General features: G+C 55.9%; 3 protein-coding genes across 3 annotated transcripts; 2 read left to right on the top strand and 1 right to left on the bottom strand.

Moving 5' to 3' along the window:
* Nucleotides 1-1,458: 1,458 nt before the first annotated feature.
* Nucleotides 1,459-8,153, top strand: SLC18A1 (solute carrier family 18 member A1; the record flags this gene model as incomplete). Its single annotated transcript, XM_084273892.1, has 15 exons — nt 1,459-1,582; nt 1,802-2,165; nt 2,345-2,403; nt 2,651-2,734; nt 3,016-3,108; nt 3,379-3,468; nt 4,416-4,459; nt 4,536-4,596; nt 4,707-4,802; nt 6,434-6,512; nt 6,605-6,656; nt 6,857-6,920; nt 7,020-7,139; nt 7,240-7,373; nt 8,040-8,153. The coding sequence occupies 15 exons, from the start codon at nt 1,459-1,461 to the stop codon at nt 8,151-8,153; spliced, it is 1,578 nt and encodes a 525-aa protein (XP_084130018.1).
* A 2,317-nt stretch (nt 8,154-10,470) lies between these two features.
* MAK16 (MAK16 homolog) lies at nt 10,471-13,871 on the top strand. Its single transcript, XM_084274032.1, has 10 exons — nt 10,471-10,511; nt 10,926-10,975; nt 11,225-11,334; nt 11,431-11,495; nt 11,630-11,781; nt 12,180-12,234; nt 12,327-12,401; nt 12,703-12,816; nt 13,031-13,087; nt 13,345-13,871. Exons 1-10 carry the CDS (start codon nt 10,497-10,499, stop codon nt 13,528-13,530), a joined length of 879 nt encoding a protein of 292 aa, XP_084130158.1. The 5' UTR covers nt 10,471-10,496; the 3' UTR covers nt 13,531-13,871.
* Nucleotides 13,872-17,364, bottom strand: TTI2 (TELO2 interacting protein 2). The gene is made up of 7 exons (XM_084274031.1): nt 16,640-17,364; nt 16,187-16,373; nt 15,619-15,711; nt 15,055-15,239; nt 14,823-14,966; nt 14,296-14,458; nt 13,872-14,007 (listed from the first exon to the last, which is right to left on the bottom strand). Exons 1-7 carry the CDS (start codon nt 17,287-17,289, stop codon nt 13,927-13,929), a joined length of 1,503 nt encoding a protein of 500 aa, XP_084130157.1. The 5' UTR covers nt 17,290-17,364; the 3' UTR covers nt 13,872-13,926.
* Nucleotides 17,365-18,481: the final 1,117 nt, after the last annotated feature.

The raw sequence follows: 18,481 nt of genomic DNA, 5'->3' as shown, positions 1-18,481 counted from the left end.
CTCCAGCAATGAATCCACTCGCTGCCACTCGTACAGGCTTCTCCCATGGAGCAGAGCACTGTGCAGCCCCAGGGCAGCATGCTCAGCCTGCTCAGCCCCAGGGAAGAGTTAAGGTGCTCAGAGGGAAATAAGCTTGATGAAAGCTGGAAAGCAGGTGCCTCTGCTGCAGATAAACACTCCTGCCTCTCTCCTCCCTGTCCCGCTCTGCCCACCCCACCATCCTGCTCTGACGCAGAGGGAGCTGCAGGGCGAAATGGGACTTGTTTGAGGTTCCAATTAAATCTCCATGGAAGAGGGACACTCATATCCTCTTCTGATAAAAGGCAATCATAAATCCTCCAGGAGCAGCAGCTGCAGACCACACCACCTCCCACAGCAGAGCCAGCTCCTCGCACCGAGATGGGGTCCAGGGTAAGAGTTCATTTTCCTCTGCTCTACACAACAGGTTTGCATCGAGAAGGGGACAGGGTTTGTGGTTTGAGATACAAGGGCTAGTCTCCATGTCTTTGCTGTCTGTGCTTCCTTACCCATTCTCTCTAATTTATATATGCATGTATGTATATATCTCCTCCTGCATTAAGTCTATTATTTGGTCTTTGCTGCTACTTGGAGGCACAGTGAGAAACACCCGTTTCCCGATGAAGTGACTTGTGTGGCACTCATATTCGATGATAAAGGGCTTGGATGGTTTGTTTTTTTAATTAAAAATTGATAAATATAATTGGCTGGGATTTCAGGAAACCACAGGAGTATTGGAAAGAGACATAGTCTGGACTCAGCTCCATCCATTTTGCCACTTGGTCTCTGAAGTGCCTACGAGCTCTAAGAACATAAATAGCTAATTGTTTGGTTGGTTGAGTGCAAATTTCTGATTGATATTTTCAGTGTGCCTGAGCAAGCAATCTTGTCTCCATCCCTCTGAAGCCCTGATCTTAATCACCTAGGTTAGGCTTTTAAGTCCTGTATCTTGCCATGACATTTCAATTAGGTCAAATGAAAAGACATGTAAGGTAAATGAATCTCCTTTGAGACCTAATTTAATCTCCAAAGAACAAACATGGAATAAAAGATGTAGAGATTACCACAGATAAGCTACTGGCTTGATCTGTGCTTTGAGTCTTTGGAAGAAGACTTAAATGATGCCTTGGAGCAGGTACAAGATGTCTCAGGAGAATGGAAATGGGTTAGAGCACACTCTATCTGCAACATTAAAAGCAAGACTGATAAAACCACAGTCTTTGAGAGCAAAGCTGGTGGTCCCAGCTTGCAGGGAAGAGCCTCCAGCTCTTGGAGGACACAGACATGAAGTGACCCCAGCAGCTCCCTTCTCAAGGGAGAAGGCATGTGAGCTGGGGGAGGTTGTAACTCAGATTGTTTTCTTTAAAGGCTGTAGGAGACCTTCAGCCCTGAAGACCAGGAGCCAGCAGGAGCCAAGCTGTGAGCTCCAGGCTCTCAGCCATGCCCCCAGCTGCCCAGCGTGTGCCCTGGCGCTGGCTGGCAGCGGGCAGGGCGTCGCGGAGGCTGGTGTTGGTGGTGGTGTTCGTGGCCCTGCTGCTGGACAACATGCTGCTGACGGTTGTGGGTACGGTGTGCGGCTCTTGCTGTGCTCTTTGGGTGTTGCTTTGGGATCTGAGCTCCTTGGTTGGTGTCTGGGTGATGCTGGCACAGTCCCTGCACTGTGGGGAGGGCTGAGTGCTGGGAGCTGGCTGACGTCTGGCCAGCACCATTCAGTTCAGCCACATGCCAAGTCAGCAAATGGCATAAAATCCCTAACTAATCCCTTCCCTGGCTTTTCTTCCAGTACCGATCGTCCCCACCTTCCTTTATGCAACAGAATATGAAGGTGTCAACAGGTCTCTTGCCCCAGCCTGGACTGAGACGGCTCCTCCAGCCTTGAAGCCTCCTTTCTCTTCAGTGTTCTCCTATTTTGACAACTCCACGGTGACTGTCTCTGTCTCAGGCTCCACCAGCACCTCGGAGCTGGTGAACAGGACAGAGCGCAGCCCCCCTCCACAGCCCCCCACCAGCAGCCCCCCACCAGCGAGTGGCTGCCTGGAGGGTGAGGAGTTCCTTGCCAAGGAAAATGTCCGTGTCGGGCTTCTCTTTGCCTCCAAGGCTCTTGTACAGCTGGTGGTCAACCCCTCTGTGGGGCTCCTGACCAACAGGTAGGTCAGAGACCTGGGTGTAGCCCTGAAGGACAGGCAGCTCCTACCTGCTTGTGAAATCTCACAGCCACATCTTCAGGAGAGTAGACACGTGTGTGTTAGGGCTGGGCAGCAAGCCCAGACCTCATCCTGGAATGAGGAATCCTCCTTGAGATGGTGCCTCTTTTCTCTCCTTGCAGGATAGGATATCACATCCCCATGTTCATCGGATTCGTCATCATGTTCCTCTCCACAGTCAGTGAGTGTTGTCCTTCAGTCTGTCCTCCAAACACAGGAGAAAATACTTTGGTCTGTGCCTGCACCACTGGCTCTGTGCAGGCCAAGAGGGCGAGAGCAGAGGAACTGGTTGCCCAAATCAGTGACAAGAAAGGACAAGCACCCTCCAGCACCCAAACTGGTGCAAGCTGAAGCTGCCATTACCCTCTCAGGGTGTTAATGCTCAGTCAGCAGTTCTGCCTGATGTTGTCTCTCTCCTTCCTCCACAGTGTTTGCTTTCTCAGGCACCTACACCCTGCTGTTCACCGCCCGAGCTCTCCAAGGCATTGGGTCTTCGTTCTCATCAGTTGCAGGTAACTGTCTTAGCTACACCATACCCTTCTACATCAGTCTGGGTTCCACCAGCACTGCAGAAACAACCAGCAGCATGGACACGCTGGGTGCCTTCCTCAGCTTTTGAGCTCCTCCTCCTCCCTGCATCTGCCTGGCTGGTGTAGACAGGGGACCAACACAGCTCAGCCAGCAAGCAGAAAAATCCCCCCCAAAGCCCAGGCAGCTTGCAGAGAGGAGCTCCCCCCAATCCCATCATGGCACCAGCCAGCCTCACGTGCTTCTGCCTTCTCTCTGCTCCCAGGCTTGGGCATGCTGGCCAGTGTGTACACAGACGACTTCGAGAGGGGCAACGCGATGGGTATCGCTCTCGGAGGCTTGGCCTTGGGTGTGCTGAGTAAGGAAACCTTGTTCCCACCTGGCTCTTCATGAAGGGTGTCTCCAGAGCCTTGCTGGCCATCAGCCACAGCTTCCCCCTGCCTGGCCGTGCCCCTTCCCTGATGGCATTCCCTGGGCACAGCTGCCCTGTCCTCCTCCTTTCCTCTGCTCACTCTCCAAGGGCAGCACCCACAGGACCTGACATCTTCCCCAAACCCCAGCTGGGGCACTCAGAGAACACCACACCAGCACAGGCCCAGCACTGTGTGACACTGCCTCTCCCTTGCAGTCGGGGCCCCCTTCGGCAGCGTGATGTACGAATTCGCGGGGAAATCATCTCCCTTCCTGGTCCTGGCGTTCCTCGCTCTCTTGGATGGAGGTAAGAAACCCAATGGCTTAATCCAACCTCCCAAAAAAAGAAAGAAAAACAAATAATCACAGGAAAAGCTTTAAATGCAGACATTTCTGGGAACATCTCACAGGGCTTGTGGGAAGGAAGAGGCACATTAATACAACATGGGTAATACCACCCGCCCTGGTTATTCTGGTATTGCTAAATCACATGTTTTCTACCAGCAGATTGATTGACGTAGCAATGGAGCAAGAATTAGTCCCTCATTACTTAATAAACCCCTTGATTGCTTTAATGGCTTGAGCAGCACATTCAGAAAAGCTCTTTGAACTGCGAATTCTTTGTGAAAGGCACACTTGTCTGGCGCCTCTTCACCGTGGCTCAGAGGAATCAGACTTTGCCAGCAGACAGGGTGCTCCTTGTTCCCTCCCCATAGCTGTATCACAGATGCAGGCCACAGGAGCAGAGATGCAGCCGTTGGTGTAACAGCAAAGCCATAGCAGAGACAAGCATTTACAGTGGGAGGCATTAAGCTAATTAAATTATAGTCACAGTTCCAGTCTTTGCCTAGATGGAATGCAAGACATCTTTAATGAAGCGTGTAAGAGCTTTTGGAGAATGAAACGTGGGTCCCTCACACACCAAACTTTCTGTTTAATCCTATTCTTTCCCGCATCTAATTTCTGTCATGCTCTAGCTGGGGCTCCCCAGCAGGCAGCTGCCAGGCTGACAGGGAGCATTTGCATATCTGACTGCCTCAGGGGGTGACTAAACACTCTGAGGATCACTTGTTCACTGCAGGGAGGAGGGTTGGGACCCACCTCTCCCTCTGCCCACTAGAACCATGTCCTCAGACACAGTCACCGCATCCCTGGGGGCTCAAAGTGGTGGTGCTGAAGGAAAAGCCAGAGGGAAGTGTGGTTTGATGCGATGCCATCTCCAGAACTAAGCTAACACAGGTGTCTTCTTCCCAGCTTTGCAGCTCTGCATCCTGCAGCCCTCCAAGATCTCCCCCGAGGTGAGTACAGACACGAGGATGAGTGTGAACACACACACGACTCTCTGCTGACAGAACCCCCCTTTGCCTCCCGCAGAGCACCAGGGGCACGCCAGTGTTCACCCTGCTGCGAGACCCCTACATCCTGGTGGCTGCAGGTACAGGCAGCTCCTCTTTCTGCACGTAAAGAGCATTAAAGAGAATTGCTGTGCCTGCAGCAGAAGGTGGCTAACCCAGACTGTTTCTGCCTTTCCCCCCACACCATCAGGAGCCCTCTGCTTCTCCAACATGGGGGTGGCCATGCTCGAGCCCACCCTGCCCATCTGGATGATGCAAACCATGTGCTCCCCGAAATGGCAGCTAGGTAGGTGTCAGGCTTTGCAGCCTTCACTCCTGAACGGATGCTCGGTAAGAGTTCAGCTACTGGTCCTGCTTTGGCCTGCGAGATGGATTGTATCATTCTAAAAAAGATGACAACCCATAACCTCACCCTCACAGAGTGAGTGATCCCAGGCCGGGTGTTGCTCCAATTTCAGCTGGAAATGTCCTCAGTGGTAGCTGCACAATGTGCTTTTCTCTATTATTGCAAAAATTGTATAGAATCAGACTCCCCACAAGACCAGTAACGGGGGAAGAAAGGCTGTTTCGTGCACGGGAAGCCTGTCGAATCCCATCTTCTGCAGGGCAGATAATGGTATCATGCTGGGCTGAAATCCTGGCAGCCAGATGGGTTTTGCAGAGGCAGCTCTGACTAAAACAAGGCCATTTCCAGAGTGCCAGGCAGGACAGGATGGTGCGTGCTAATTACCAGCTGCCTAGAAAACGAGATAACGCTGTCTGTGTTTGCTAGGAAGATAAAAGCTAATTGTTTAGAAAACCCAATTGGCTGAGGAACGACCTGAGGGGTGCCCCAGGCTGCACCCAGATCCCAAATTGAATTGCAGCTGGGGAGCAGAAGGGCTGAGAGGGCTCCTAATCCAGTTATCCTCTGGTCAGGCAGGAGCATACATCCTGATAAAAGCCTACCACGCTTCTGGAGAGCAAGTGATTGAGCACGTACAGGCGAGGGGAGAGCAGGGTCATCCCCAGGCTCCTGGCAGTAGGGAGAAGGGACAGCGTAGCTGCCTGGTAACCCCACAGACTGAGAAACACACTTAGGGCTGCTCCCATCACCACCAAACTCAAGGGGAACCTCTGAGGTGACTTATCAGGAAGCAGAGGTCAGGAGATACCAAGGAAAATCCCAAATATATTCAATAGATTTTCAGGTACCTGAGATTTGAGAGCAGTCCGGAGTCAGACACAGTTGAACTGCAGGCTGTGCACCTCACAAGCCGTCGTGAATCCAAGGGGCTTCTTCATTTGCATGTTTCAGCTAGCCCACTCCCATAAATCTGGGGGCAAAAAACACAGGAGAGCTTAGGCTAAATCTGCAGGATTAAGTGTGTTCTGCAGCTGCTGAAGAGAGGAGAGAAAATTAAACAGTGTGTATCAATAAGGAAGTTGTCTTAGTGAAATGGAGCTGATCAGTTTTATTTATAGTCAGCAGCAGAGTATATTAAAAATAAACAACTGGCACATCAGTGGACAGTGCAAATATTTGGTTTTGACTACATAATCATCCCTAAGCTTTTCATTTAAGCAGTTATTTTATTCCTCTCTGTTTAGTAAGTGAAAAGCAGAAGGCAAGGGCAGTAAGACGGAAGAGGAGGAAACTATGACAGGAGAGGACAAGTTCATTAAGGCAGAAGGGAAAACAACATTTGGCATTTAGCACAAGATCATTCACCCAGATATTGGAGGTGAATCACTGTGCCTCAGTTTCCCTCCCCTATCAATAAGCTAATACACTTTCTGTGCCTCCCTCTGTGGGATGTTAGCTTGCCTCCCCTGGCTCATGATATTCTCCAAACAAGAGAGACAGTTAGTGAAGTGTATTTGCAACCCCCCTGTGTTTGCTTGGTGACACAGGGGTTTGTGTTCTCTCTCTCTCAGGGATGGCGTTCCTCCCTGCCAGCGTCTCCTACCTCATCGGCACCAACCTCTTTGGGGTTCTGGCCAACAAAATGGGCCGGTAAGTGGAACGTGAAGAGATTTCAGCTCGAGCCAGCCCAGCCCCACGTTTTCAGCATGAGTTTTGCTCTCCTAACTGCGGCCTCCTTGCAGGTGGCTGTGCTCCCTGATCGGCATGGCCGTGGTGGGAATTAGTCTCCTTTGTGTAAGTAGTGCAAGACACCCTCAAGCCCTTTCAGCTGGGGCATCGTGGGTGACACCAGTGAAGCAGGGTTACGTCCCTAGCAGTCAGCAGGGGTCCAGTGGCCACACCTGTGTGTCAGCTTCACAGCTCAGCGTGACACCTTTGTGCCTCACACAGCTCTTCTGGCCTCCCTTGTGTATTTTCTCTCTCTCCTCTCCAAGGTACCTCTGGCCAAAAATATTTATGGGCTGATTGGCCCCAACGGTGGCCTTGGCTTTGCCATAGGTAAGCTGCCAGCGGTCGGGCTGTGCAACGCAGCTCAAACACAACTCTGCTGCCCTTGGAGAAGGCCATGAGCCATCAGGTCCCTCTTGCTTTGGGCAGGAATGGTGGACTCCTCAATGATGCCTATCATGGGTTACCTCGTGGACCTTCGCCACACCTCTGTCTACGGCACTGTCTATGCCATAGCTGACGTCGCCTTCTGCATGGGCTTCGCCATCGGTATGGAGCCTGCAATTCAGCTGCTGGATATTCACAGGCTGGAAAGGCACCTTTTGCTCTTTGTCCCCTTAAACTTTTTTAAAAGCTTTTAATTTTGCAGGTCCTTCCACAGGCGGAGCGATCGTACGAGCCATTGGGTTCCCCTGGCTGATGGTCATCATTGGAGTCATCAACATCGCTTACGCGCCTCTCTGCTGGTACCTGCGCAACCCTCCCGCTAGAGAGGAGAAGATTGTGAGTTAAAGCATGTGTCTTTCCCTTAAAGCACAGAGGACTGATAATCCAGAGATTTTAGGGGGATTAGAAGGAATTTTCAAAGGGCTGTGTCTTCCCTTTTGGGCTCTACTCCACGCTCAAAAGAGGGACTGAAAACTCAGATGATACAACAGAAGAGTTCAGAACTATGGTCACAGAATCACAGGGGTTGGAAGGGACCTTGAGAGCTCCTCAGGTCCAACCCCCTGCCAAAGCAGCTCCCCAGCTCATATTGCACAGGTCAGTGTCCATATGGGGCTGGAATCTCTTCGGAGGAGACTCCACACCCCCTGGGCAGCCTGTCCCAGGGCTCCCTCACCCTCACTGGGAAGAAGTTATTCCACATGCTGCTGCGGAACTTCCTATGCTCCAGCTTGCAGCCATTGCCCCTTGTCCTGTCCCCACAGACACTGAAAAGGGGCTGGCCATTTCCCCTGCATCCCATACTTAAGATATTTATAAACATTAATGAGGTCCCCCCTTAGTCTTCTTCTCTCCAGGCTGAACAGTCCTTTCCCTAACTCACAGCTTGTGTTTCCTGGAAAAAGTTGGTGGCTGCTCTGGCTTTCTCTAAACTGGTGATGCTCCTCTTCTAATGAATCACCATTTGTATTAAGAGCAGGATTTCTCCTCTCCTTTACCCAGGCGATCCTGAGCCAGGAATGCCCCATGCAAACCAAATGCTACACCACCCAGCAAACCCTGCGGGAGTTCCCTCTCGCAGATGACAGCGACGTGGAGGCAGAAAGTGTGGAGTAGGAAGAGCACGGATGCAACACACCCCCTGGTTTGAAGCTCTACTACGTTACCAGAACAGGGATGTATTTGTGCTCAAGAATAACCCAGCCTCTCCCAAGACCTGAGGACACAGGATGGACACAGACTGTCTCTCGGCTGCGCAGTCCACTGCAGGGTGTGGAGAAGCAGGGCTCAGAGGTTCAGTCCATGCAGTTAAGCCACTCATTTGCTGTGTGGCCTCTAGGCAAGTTTCTACCCAAACTCACCACATCTTATTAATTTAAAAAAGTTACTGAGCTGAGGAGAATCCTGTCACTGTGTCCTGCAGAATAACATTGTCTCAGGTACAGCCTACCCCTGCTGCAGGGCACGATGCCAACACCTCTCCCAGCTGAGCCCAGCAACATCCCTTCCTGTCTTTAAAGCACTTACTGTTCTTGAAAACAGCACTGCAGAGAACCAAAATGGAATCAGCAGCATCAGCTTTGGTGGATTTCTCTCTCCAGAGTTCTGCTTTAATCCCCATTGCGAATCCTTGCTTCAACAGCAGGGCACTCCCCATCTGTGGCACTGCCAGCCCGACCATAAAGGTGTCTCTGTGCTGCCAACGTGCTCCACGCTCCTGTGAACAGTCAAAAAACCCCAGTTCATTGCTGCCTCAGTATAGCTTTACGTGCTGTGCTATTTCTGTGCTACTTATGGCTGCTCGTGTGTCCCTTCCACCGTCCATTAAACTAACTGATCTGAAGAACTCCTAAGAAATTTAGGTGGAAATAAGGCTGGGCAGAGTTTTAGAATCGTTAAGACACAGGTTCAGTCAGCAAAGCTGGTTTTAGATCCCTTGTGGTTGTAAGCCTGAGCACTTCTAACAATCCCCAGCCTGCAGACAGGAGGGGGTAAGGGGCTGTCTCTAACCCCAACCCATCCCAACGACAAGTACAGCAGAGAGATTTAACTGCCCTTTTGCAATTTCCTGGCCACTACTTTAGAAAGAGAACAGCTGCCCTGAAACAATAACTGTTGTGTATAATGGCCTGTAAAGTACAGGAGAGTGAAGAAACAGAGGTACCCAATGATCTAAATATCAGCAGAAATTCCTGTCATCTCATTTTTTTCCCAGTGAAACCTCAAACTTGTAACTTCTCTGGCTCCACTGTCGGCAGTGTCTTGTCAGGCCCTTTCTGTTTGGCAGGAGCAGTTGTGTCACCCGCAGCACTTCCCTTGCCCACAAGCACAGGTGACTCACCGTGCTCTGGAGCCCCAGCAGCACCCGCAGCTGCGCCCGCCCGCCGGGAACCGGGAGGGTGATAACCACTCACCCAGACTCGGTGCCTTATGACTCATTACCAAGGGCCATAAACGGCTATTGTCAGGCAACCCCACGCTCACCGTGGGCCCCTCGCCCCGCTCATACAGGATGAAATTACATTTCTCAGGCTGGCTGGAAGTGACTAATGCTAAGCCTGTTCTCAAAGCCCAGTTATTTTTATCTTCCACCTGTTTCCCCAGCTTCGCCAAGAATAAAAGGAGAAAAAAAAACCAAAATGTGTTTGTTATCTGTGATGGAAGGAAAAAAACCCTGCACTGTTCTATTTGGGGCTCCATTCACACCTCCACATGCCCCAGCCAAACATGGACTCTGATCCCACCTGCCTGGGTACCACGCAGGCAGCAGAGCCCCCTGACTCCTCCAGGTGTGCCCCAGCCAGGCAGCCAGCCCCTGGCAGCCCCTCAGCCCACACTGCCTCACCCTTCTGACCCACCATCCTCTGGCACTGGCAGCTTGGACTTTCTAATTAACAGATTACCCACAGCGCCGGTGGCATTAACAGCGCGTCCCGGCCCCCGTGTTTGCAGCAAACGGCCCCTGTTTTTCACCCAGCCCTGGAGGAGCCGTTCCAAAGAGCCACCTCACCTGCCAGCCCACGCAGCTCGCCCTGCGGCCCAGGGAGCTGGGGCACGACGGGGCCCGGGAGGCCCTGAGGCTGCCCACCCGGCCGCCCGCCCTGAGCTCGGGCGGAGGGCAAGCGCTGCCCTCACGGCTGCCGCGGGGGCCGGCTGGGGAGCTAACGGCGCGGGACCCTGAGGCGGCCACCGCCTCCCCTCGCGGCCAGAGCGCGGAGGAAGCGCCTCCCAGCCCTCGCCGGGAGCCCAGCCTCGAGCAGGGACCCGGGCGGGGCCGCCCCGGCACGGCGCGGCTGGCGGGGCTGCGCCATCGGCCAGGCCCAGCCCCTCGTCCAGCCCCCGCCCAAAGCGCCCGCCGCCGCCGCCATGACAGCGGGCCCGTCCCTCCGCCGCTCTCGCGAGATTTGGCGGCGCCGCGCCCCCGCCCCTTCCGGCCCTCCCGGCGCGCCAGGCCCCACCATGCACTCGGACGACGTGAGTCCGCCGCTGGATTCGGTCCCGTCCGGCCCCCGCCCGGCGGCCCCGCCGCGACCAACTGGCGCCCGCCCCGCCGCTGGGCCCGTGGCGGCCGGCTGGGGCGCGCCGCGACCCCCCATCCACCACGTGGCCGGGCGGGGGGGCCCGGTGGCCAGTCCCGGGGGAAGGGGGGAAGTCCCGGTGCCCAGTCCCGGGGAGTGGAGGGGAAGTCCCGGTGCCCAGTCCCGGGGAGTGGAGGGGAGGTCCCGGTGCCCAGCCCCGGGGAGTGGAGGGGAGGTCCCGGTGCCCAGCCCCGGGGGCTGTAACGGGAGCGCAGCGGCAGCAGGCGTCGTGCTGTCCCCGCAGCGCCAGCGAGTGGCGCTGTCCCGGGGGCTGGAGGAGCCCTGAGCCACCTGCTGTTTGTCCCCGCAGGTTGTCTGGGACACGCTGGGCAACAGGCAGTTCTGCTCCTACAAGATAACGTGAGTTTCTGGGGAGGGGGGGCTGAGCTCTGCCGGGGGGGGGTGCAGGGTGCTTCAGCAGGGAGAGGATGGGGGGGGACACACACAGATTCAGGCACCCCTCAGGCCCTGGCATGTTCCCCTCATCCCTGGGCCACCACAGCCACGTGTGACAGATGCAGAGGACGGCGTGGGTGGGTGCGAGGGGCAGGGTGGGTGCGAGGGGGGGCTACTCCCCTCCCCTTTTCTCCCCACCCCTCTTCTCTCCAGGACAAAGACCCAGAACTTCTGCCGCAATGAGTACAACATCACTGGCCTGTGCAACCGCTCCTCCTGCCCGCTGGCCAACAGCCAGTACGCCACCATCCGGGAGGAGAAGGGTGAGTCCAGCCCCGGAGCACCGTCCCGCTGAGGGCATCCCGCCCCGGGGGGCAGGCTCAGCCCCTCTCCCGCACTCACACTCCTCTCCTCCTCAGGCCGCTGTTACCTGTACATGAAGACAATAGAGCGGGCGGCCTTTCCCCGTCGCCTCTGGGAGCGGGTGAGTTAACGAGGCAGCCCGCTAACGAGCGTGCTGGGCGGCGATGGGACTGCTCCTGGGAGCAGCAGTGTCCTCATGGCATCGCTGCGCCATAGCTCGACCCTTTCCCTTTGTTCCCCTCTCCCCTAACCCAGGTGCTGCTAAGCAGGAACTACGAGAAGGCTCTGGAGGAGATAGATGAGAACCTGATCTACTGGCCACGGTTCATCAGGCACAAGTGCAAGCAGCGGTTCACCAAGATCACGCAGTACCTCATCCGCATGCGCAAGCTGACGCTCAAGAGACAGTGAGTGACACGGCCAAGAGCCACCACACTGGCTGGGCTTGGTGGCTCCTGAGCTGAGACACCATCCCTGCAGGAGTTTAAAAAAGGAAAAGAGTCCATGAGGTGCTCAGGGAGATGGTTCAGCACAGGATGGGAATGGTTGGACTGGATGGTCTTAAAGGTCTTTTCAAGCTGCTGCCTGCTCAGGGAGTACGTAGAGCCCTACACATGGAGGGTTTGCCAGGCTGGGCTGAAAGGCAGTTAACTGCCACCACAGCCAAGTATAGATGAGCTTAAAACTAGTTGCTGCAGCCACCTTTCTAACAGCGTGACTGCTGGTTGCAGCCCTGAGGGGGGGGGTTACTCTTCTCCTACATATTAGGCTGACAGATTGACTAACGAGCTCTTGTTCCCTGCAGGAGGAAGCTCGTTCCCTTACGCAGGAAGATTGAAAGGCGAGAGAAGAGGAGAGAGGTATTACAGCTCCTTTCGTGTCATCTCCTGTCTGTTGCTTCTGTTCCACACCTCTTGCAGACAACTGATGTAGTTCCTCTCTGCTCCATCAGGAGAAAGCCCTGATTGCTGCTCAGCTGGATAACGCCATCGAGAAGGAGCTGCTGGAAAGGCTGAAGCAGGATACGGTAGGGATCACTGCTGACCCAGCACTGGCTCTCCTGAGAGGGACACGGGCTGTGGTATGGAGGAGAAGCATCACCCATGTAGGAGGGGTAGGGGATGACTGCTCACCACCCTGCCTGAGCAGCTTTACAACAGGCTGGAGCAGTCTCTTCCCCAAAATGCAAAGCCCCTCGTTCTCTGTGCAAGAGAACACTCCAGGATTAGGGAGGTCACCTTGGTTCGGTACTGCGTTCGTGCAGGCCATGCCATCAACAGGCTGTCTTCCTCTCATGGCTTACAGAAGATCCCTGCTTTCCTTTTCAGTATGGAGATATCTACAACTTCCCCATTCACGCCTTTGACAAAGCTCTACAGCAGCAAGATGCCGAGAGCGAGAGCGAGTCCGATGCAGAGAAGGAGGATGAGGATGAGGAGGAGGTAATGTTTTCAGCCACAGCACCTTCCCTGACCCGGGGCAGCACCTCCAGTTCCCCTCCATGCAGGGATTGCAATGTGAATGTCAGGGTGAGGAGAGGAGATTAGGACAGATGAGCTCAGGGACAGCATGAACGTGGCCTTGGTGGCTGTTCCATTGCGAGTCTGCACCGTGCTTGGGGTGTGTGTACCAGCTCCTGACTTCTGTTTCTTACAGGACGCAGATAGAAGAGAGTTTGTGGAAGCAGATGACAGCGACCTCAGCGACTTTGAGGTAGGTGTTTGGAAGTAACCTCCACCCTCCTGGTGTCTCTGGTGGTGGGGCAAGAGCCAGCACAATGTGATTTGTGGAATGGAATGATACAGTCGGACTGCACTGGGTCCACTACAGCCCCACTCCTCTGGCCAGGCAGCTGGGGGCCAGGAACTGGAACAGAGGATGGGACAGGGGAGAGAATTTTATAGATGGAGAAGGTTCAGTTACACTTAAGGAATTGTGCACTGCTCTGACAACACTCTTTTCTTTCTCAGGACATGGATAAGTTGGAGACAAGTGAAGAGGAGCTGGAAGAGGAGGAAGAAGTAGAGAAGAAAGCCTCTCACTCCAGATCTAAAGGGAAAGCTCCCCTGAAAGGACCAGCCAGAAGCAAACGTCCCTACGTTAAAATAGAGTATGAAGAAGAGACAGAGCCAACCACCAAAACAAAAGCAACCTGACTCCTTCCTCACCCACGTTTTGTACTGAATGGCTCCACTGAGAACTCCCTCCAGCTTTCCCCACTCTCTGTGGGACCCTCAAAAAATGACTGCCTTTTCAGTACTCTTGTTAAAGGGTTTCTGTCCCAACCCTGCACAAAGGAGCTGTAATTCAAAGGAGGAAGGCTCCCTGCCTTGTCTGCAAGCACAAAAGACTCAGCTTGGACTGTGCTCCAGGAAGGCAGGCGGATGGGGCAGCACTGCTGCTGTGCTGTGAGGCTGGAGAAGCCAGCAGGCAGCCAGGCGAGCACATGGGTGTGTTGTCTTTGGGGCTGTGAGGGGGGGATAAGAAAGACAGTAACTTTAAATAAATAAAAGCCTTTACTGTACAAAAAGCAGGGTGAGCGTTGATCAGCTTCACGTGTTCTCCTGCACTCTCCTGATGCACTCCCGGACGCGGTTCTCCTCACAGCTGCTGTACACACCTTCCAGCAGCACCTGAAACAAACACAGCATCAGTTTTCCAGTGCATGGCCAGGTTTATGGTGTTACCAACACCCCCCCAAGCTGTCTGTCAGAGGAGAACCCTACAAAGCCTGTACAGACACCTGTCCATTGGCACCAAGTCCCTTCTCAATCAGGTACTGCTGTCGAGGTGCCTGGAAACTGATGCTTCCAAAATCCTCTTGGCCTGAGGAATCAAGTGGGCTCTGGCACACACCAGGCTGTCCCTTCCTTCTAAAGGGGATGGGATCTGAGATGACACAGTGCTGGTCCCCTGCTCACCTTTACTTGCCCTTCAGAGCAGCGATCCAGCAGGATGAGGCACTTGGTGGCCTCTTGGAGCAAGGCAGCTTTTACTGGCTCTGGCGTTGGGCCTGGGTCGGTGTGTACGTCCCAGATCATCTTCAGAAGGGCTTTGAGGAGCGTGGGGAGTCTGCACGGCATCCTGCAACGGGAAACAGCAGCTGGGCCTCACTCAAATCCTCTTGGCAAGCCAGAGGAAGGCGCTGCCTCCCTTGGCAGTTCAGGCAGGGGCTGGGAGTTGCTGGTTTGTGTGTGGAGCAGGAATGTAGCTGGCCTGGGATGAGGGACTGCTTCAGCAATGAGGCTGAAGTCCCAGAACAGGCAGAACACCAGATCAAAATGAGGAACCAGCTTAATTTCAGGGCCAGGCTTTTCCAGCAAAGCAGCAGCGCCAGCAATTCCTCGAGATTTCAGGGCCTTCTCCTCAAGCAACAGTAACTTGGGCTCTGAAAGAGCGACAGTATTCTGGATGAGCTTTCCAGAGTCTTTCACCCCCAGACAGGTACCTGGGCCAAGCGTGCTGTATGACACACTGCAGCGTCTCCAGGGTTCCCAGCCGGGCTTCCTCCTCAGGGCCATCACCGACTTCCAGGTAGCCCAGGATAACTCTCTCCAGCCTCTTCAGGTGCCTCACGATCAGGATGCCAAGCCTGCCGAGGCACAGACAGACACAGTGAGGAGGGAGCTGCACACCAGGGCCCGGGCCAGCCCCTGTGGGGCCGGGCTTGCTGGCCTCACCTCTGTGTGAAGGCAGGCAGGGTGCGGGCGTACGCCCGGCGCAGCGCCAGGCGGTGCTCTGCCTCCATGTGTGTCAGCACCAGCTGCAGCACCTCGTGGCAGGGGGTGGCTGGGCTGCCCTGCTTCTGCTGCCGCTGGGCTCTCTCCAGGACGGGCAGCAAGTCCAGCAGGCACAGCAGCACTGCCTGGTGAGGTGGGAGACAGCAGACCCGGGAAGGGTTTTTTGGATGCTCGCTCCAAACACCAGGAGCTTCCAACCCCCTGACCAGCCCCAGCTGCTGCAGCCCCCTGACAGACCTGCCTCCTGCTACCCATTCCCCCTGGGACCAGCCCTCTGCAGCGAGGCTGGAAGGGGACAGGAGGCAAGAGGTATCCCCTCCACTTCCCTATTCTCCTGCAATCTATTGAGCTCCTTCATCTCTTGGCTACAAGCATCAGCTAGTAACAGCCTGACAGTCTGTGAGGAAACAGGTTCTGCCTCCTCATGCCTTACCCTGGCTGTCCCTCACAGGGCTGATATGCAATACCACAAGACAAATGAAAACAAAAATCCTCCTGTCCTACCTGGATGAGAGGGGCCTCACGTGAATAGAGATGGTTGTACAGGGCATGGTACACAACCTGAGCCCTGTTGAACTGGCACAGATCAGCAGCTGGCTGCAACACCAGAGAACCAAATGTTATTCACACTCAGCACCCACTGCACCCACTTAACCTAATAAAGGAGAAGAATCCTCACAAAGCCTGGTGCATACTGCACAGGAGGAATGCTGCTTACAAGAAAGTGGAAGCAGGTGGCATAATAAACACAGGTTAAGCCCCAGCATGCATGGGAGTAACCACTGCCAGCTGCTCTTTCACAGTCCCGCTGGCCTTGCTTCAATACCCTGCCCTGCAAACTGCTGACAGACCCACCTGTGAACTGGCAAGAGTTCAAAAGGTGGCAAAGCAATTCTCTGCTTGGTGTTAATGCAGGTAAGAATTAGACATCTTTCTGCACATGGAAGATGGAGCAGAATGGCTGGGTTAAAAGCAGAACCAGAAGTTAGGAATCCTAACAGGTGTCCAACCCCCCCTCCCCCCTTCCTTCAAACACCACCCAGAAAGGGATCTGATTTCTCAAGCCCCTCACCACGTTGAGGACGATGTGGTGCAGGCAGTGCACACCCAGGACTTTATTTTCCTCCTGGAAGTCGTCTGAGATGAGCAGCGAGGGCGGGAGGACACGTTCCAGGTACCTGCTGAGCCAGGGCCGGGTGACCTGAGGCAGCGTCCAGGAGAACACAAACTTTGTGGCAGGGTTACGCTTCCAAGTGTCTCTGGAGACACAAAGGGGAGCTCAGTGAACAGAGGAACCAAGAAATGCTCTTTCCTACGCATCTGGGCCTCTCAGCTGACAATAAGCTCCAACTGGTTTCCCCACCCTCTTCCATTGCTAGGGCATTTGTGAAGCTCTGGTCCCTGTGTTAATCACTGAGTTTTGGAATGCCTGTGCTCACCCATTCCCCAAGTTTCCAGTATTTCCTACACCAAGACCAGGCAAGCACAGCACCCCTACCACCGCTGCCCTCCCCTTCCTACTCACTTGGTTAACTCCTGTTTCAGCAGCCCCATCACTGCTGCAAATCTTCCTTCCTCATCTTCATTCTTTCCCCGAAGGAATTCAGCCACCGACGTGCAGCCTTCAGCCTGAATCAGCAGTGCCAGCAGCTCCTGTGCCACCGACTGAGACCTTGCACTTGTCCAGGGCCTTGCCACAACGTGTGTTGCAGCGAAGACATAGACGGGTCCCATCACACGGCACAGGAGGGGGCCCACCACGGGGACACCCAGGGACTCCTGAGTCTTGGCAGCTTCCAGCTTGCCAAGGAGGTGCAGGAACACTGAGCCAACATCCGCCGCTCTCTCGGCCGCGGCAGCACACGCACTGTCCTTACCGGGGAGCGCCGGGGCGTCTGGCTCCTGCGCCGGGGGTGCCGCATAGCTGCTCAGCGCAGCCACCAACGCGCCCAGCGTGGCCGGGCTCAGGCCTCCGAACAGCCAGCGGCACTCCGCAGCCTCAACCAGCGCACCCAGGTCTCTGACCGTGCCGGCCTTCGGGGCACCGCTCGGCCCCTGGGAGATGAGCAGCCCGACCTGGCGCAGGACGCGCTCCGCGGGCGGGACAGCGGGGGGCTGCGGCCCGGCCCCCGGCCCCTCCGGCCGCAGGGCCTGCACCAGGCCGCGGAGCTCCATGGGCCCCGCGCTGTGCCTTCCCCGGCTCTAAAGCGCCTTTCCGCGCCCCTTTAAACGCGCGTCCCTGTCCCTGTCCCTGTCCGGGCAGCGGCGACCAGGGAGGAGGGGAGACCCCCAGCTCCTCAGAGCTGAGGCGACCCTGCCCCAAAACACACGCCGCAACCCGCGCCACTGTCGTAAAGCCCCAGCCTTGCCGTAAAGGTGTCGGCTAGGGGGCGTGGCGATGTGTGAATAAATTAGCATAGGTAATAAGCCACCGAAATGAGGGAAAGATGCGACCGTGCGGCCCGGGAAAAGGCGGAAGGAGGCTGGGAGCGCGGGTGTGGTTGGTGCGGAGGGTGCACAGCGCTAAGAGGGGGAGAGCGGAGAAGGGGGGTGTCGCCTCGCCCTGACCTCAGGGTGAGGGGCGCGGCGCTAGGCCTGAGCGCGGTGCGAACTCCCCGATCCTTCCGGTTCATTGCAAATGATGAATGGGAGCGGCACGCGCCTGCGTGACGTGTGCACCCTGCGTTACGACGTGGCACAATCCCCTTCTGAGCGCCGGCGGGGTCAGGGCGCCGGCAACGGTGTCACCTTCTTACGGTGTGTCCAAGGAAAGGCGGGAACGGGCCCGTGCGGCTGGGCTGCTCCGGTTCCGTGTGCGGACCCCGGCTGCCCGTCCCGCCCCCGCAGCTCCCCCCGGCCGGGTCCGGGGCTGTTTAACCCCCGCGTCCGGTACAACAATCTCTCCAGGGCACTGGGAGGCGGTGGCAGCGGACACCCCGCACCTGCGCCCTGCAGCTCAGCTGTCCACGGGTGACCCCCCCCTCGGCGGTCCCGGTGACGTTAAACCCCCCCCCCCCCCCACCCCCAAAACAAAGCAACGAAGTGCGAGCCCAACCCCCCAGCTCGGCGACTCCGAATCCCTCGGGATGAGCGGCCGGAGCCCGGGCCGCGCGGGGCCGGGTGATGCTGCGCGCTGGCTGCTCCGGGGAGCCGCGGTCCTGCGTGGGGTGGGGCCCGGCAGCACCGGGCCGGCGAGGAGCGGCCGCGCTCACACCAGCTCGTCCAGCAGGGTGCCGATGCCGGCGCGGGGCTGTGCCGGCCCCGCCAGGGGCTTGTTGCACATGGGGCAGACGCAGCGCACCTCCAGCCACTTCACCAGGCACCTGCGGGACACAGGGGCGGGGTGATGCTGACCCCTGCCAGCAAA

The sequence above is a fragment of the Gallinula chloropus genome (assembly GCF_964237585.1).
Source record: "Gallinula chloropus genome assembly, chromosome: 21".
Taxonomy (NCBI): Eukaryota; Metazoa; Chordata; class Aves; order Gruiformes; family Rallidae; genus Gallinula; species Gallinula chloropus.
The sequence above is the reverse complement of the archived record's forward strand: the minus strand, read 5'-3'. Positions and strand labels throughout refer to the sequence as shown.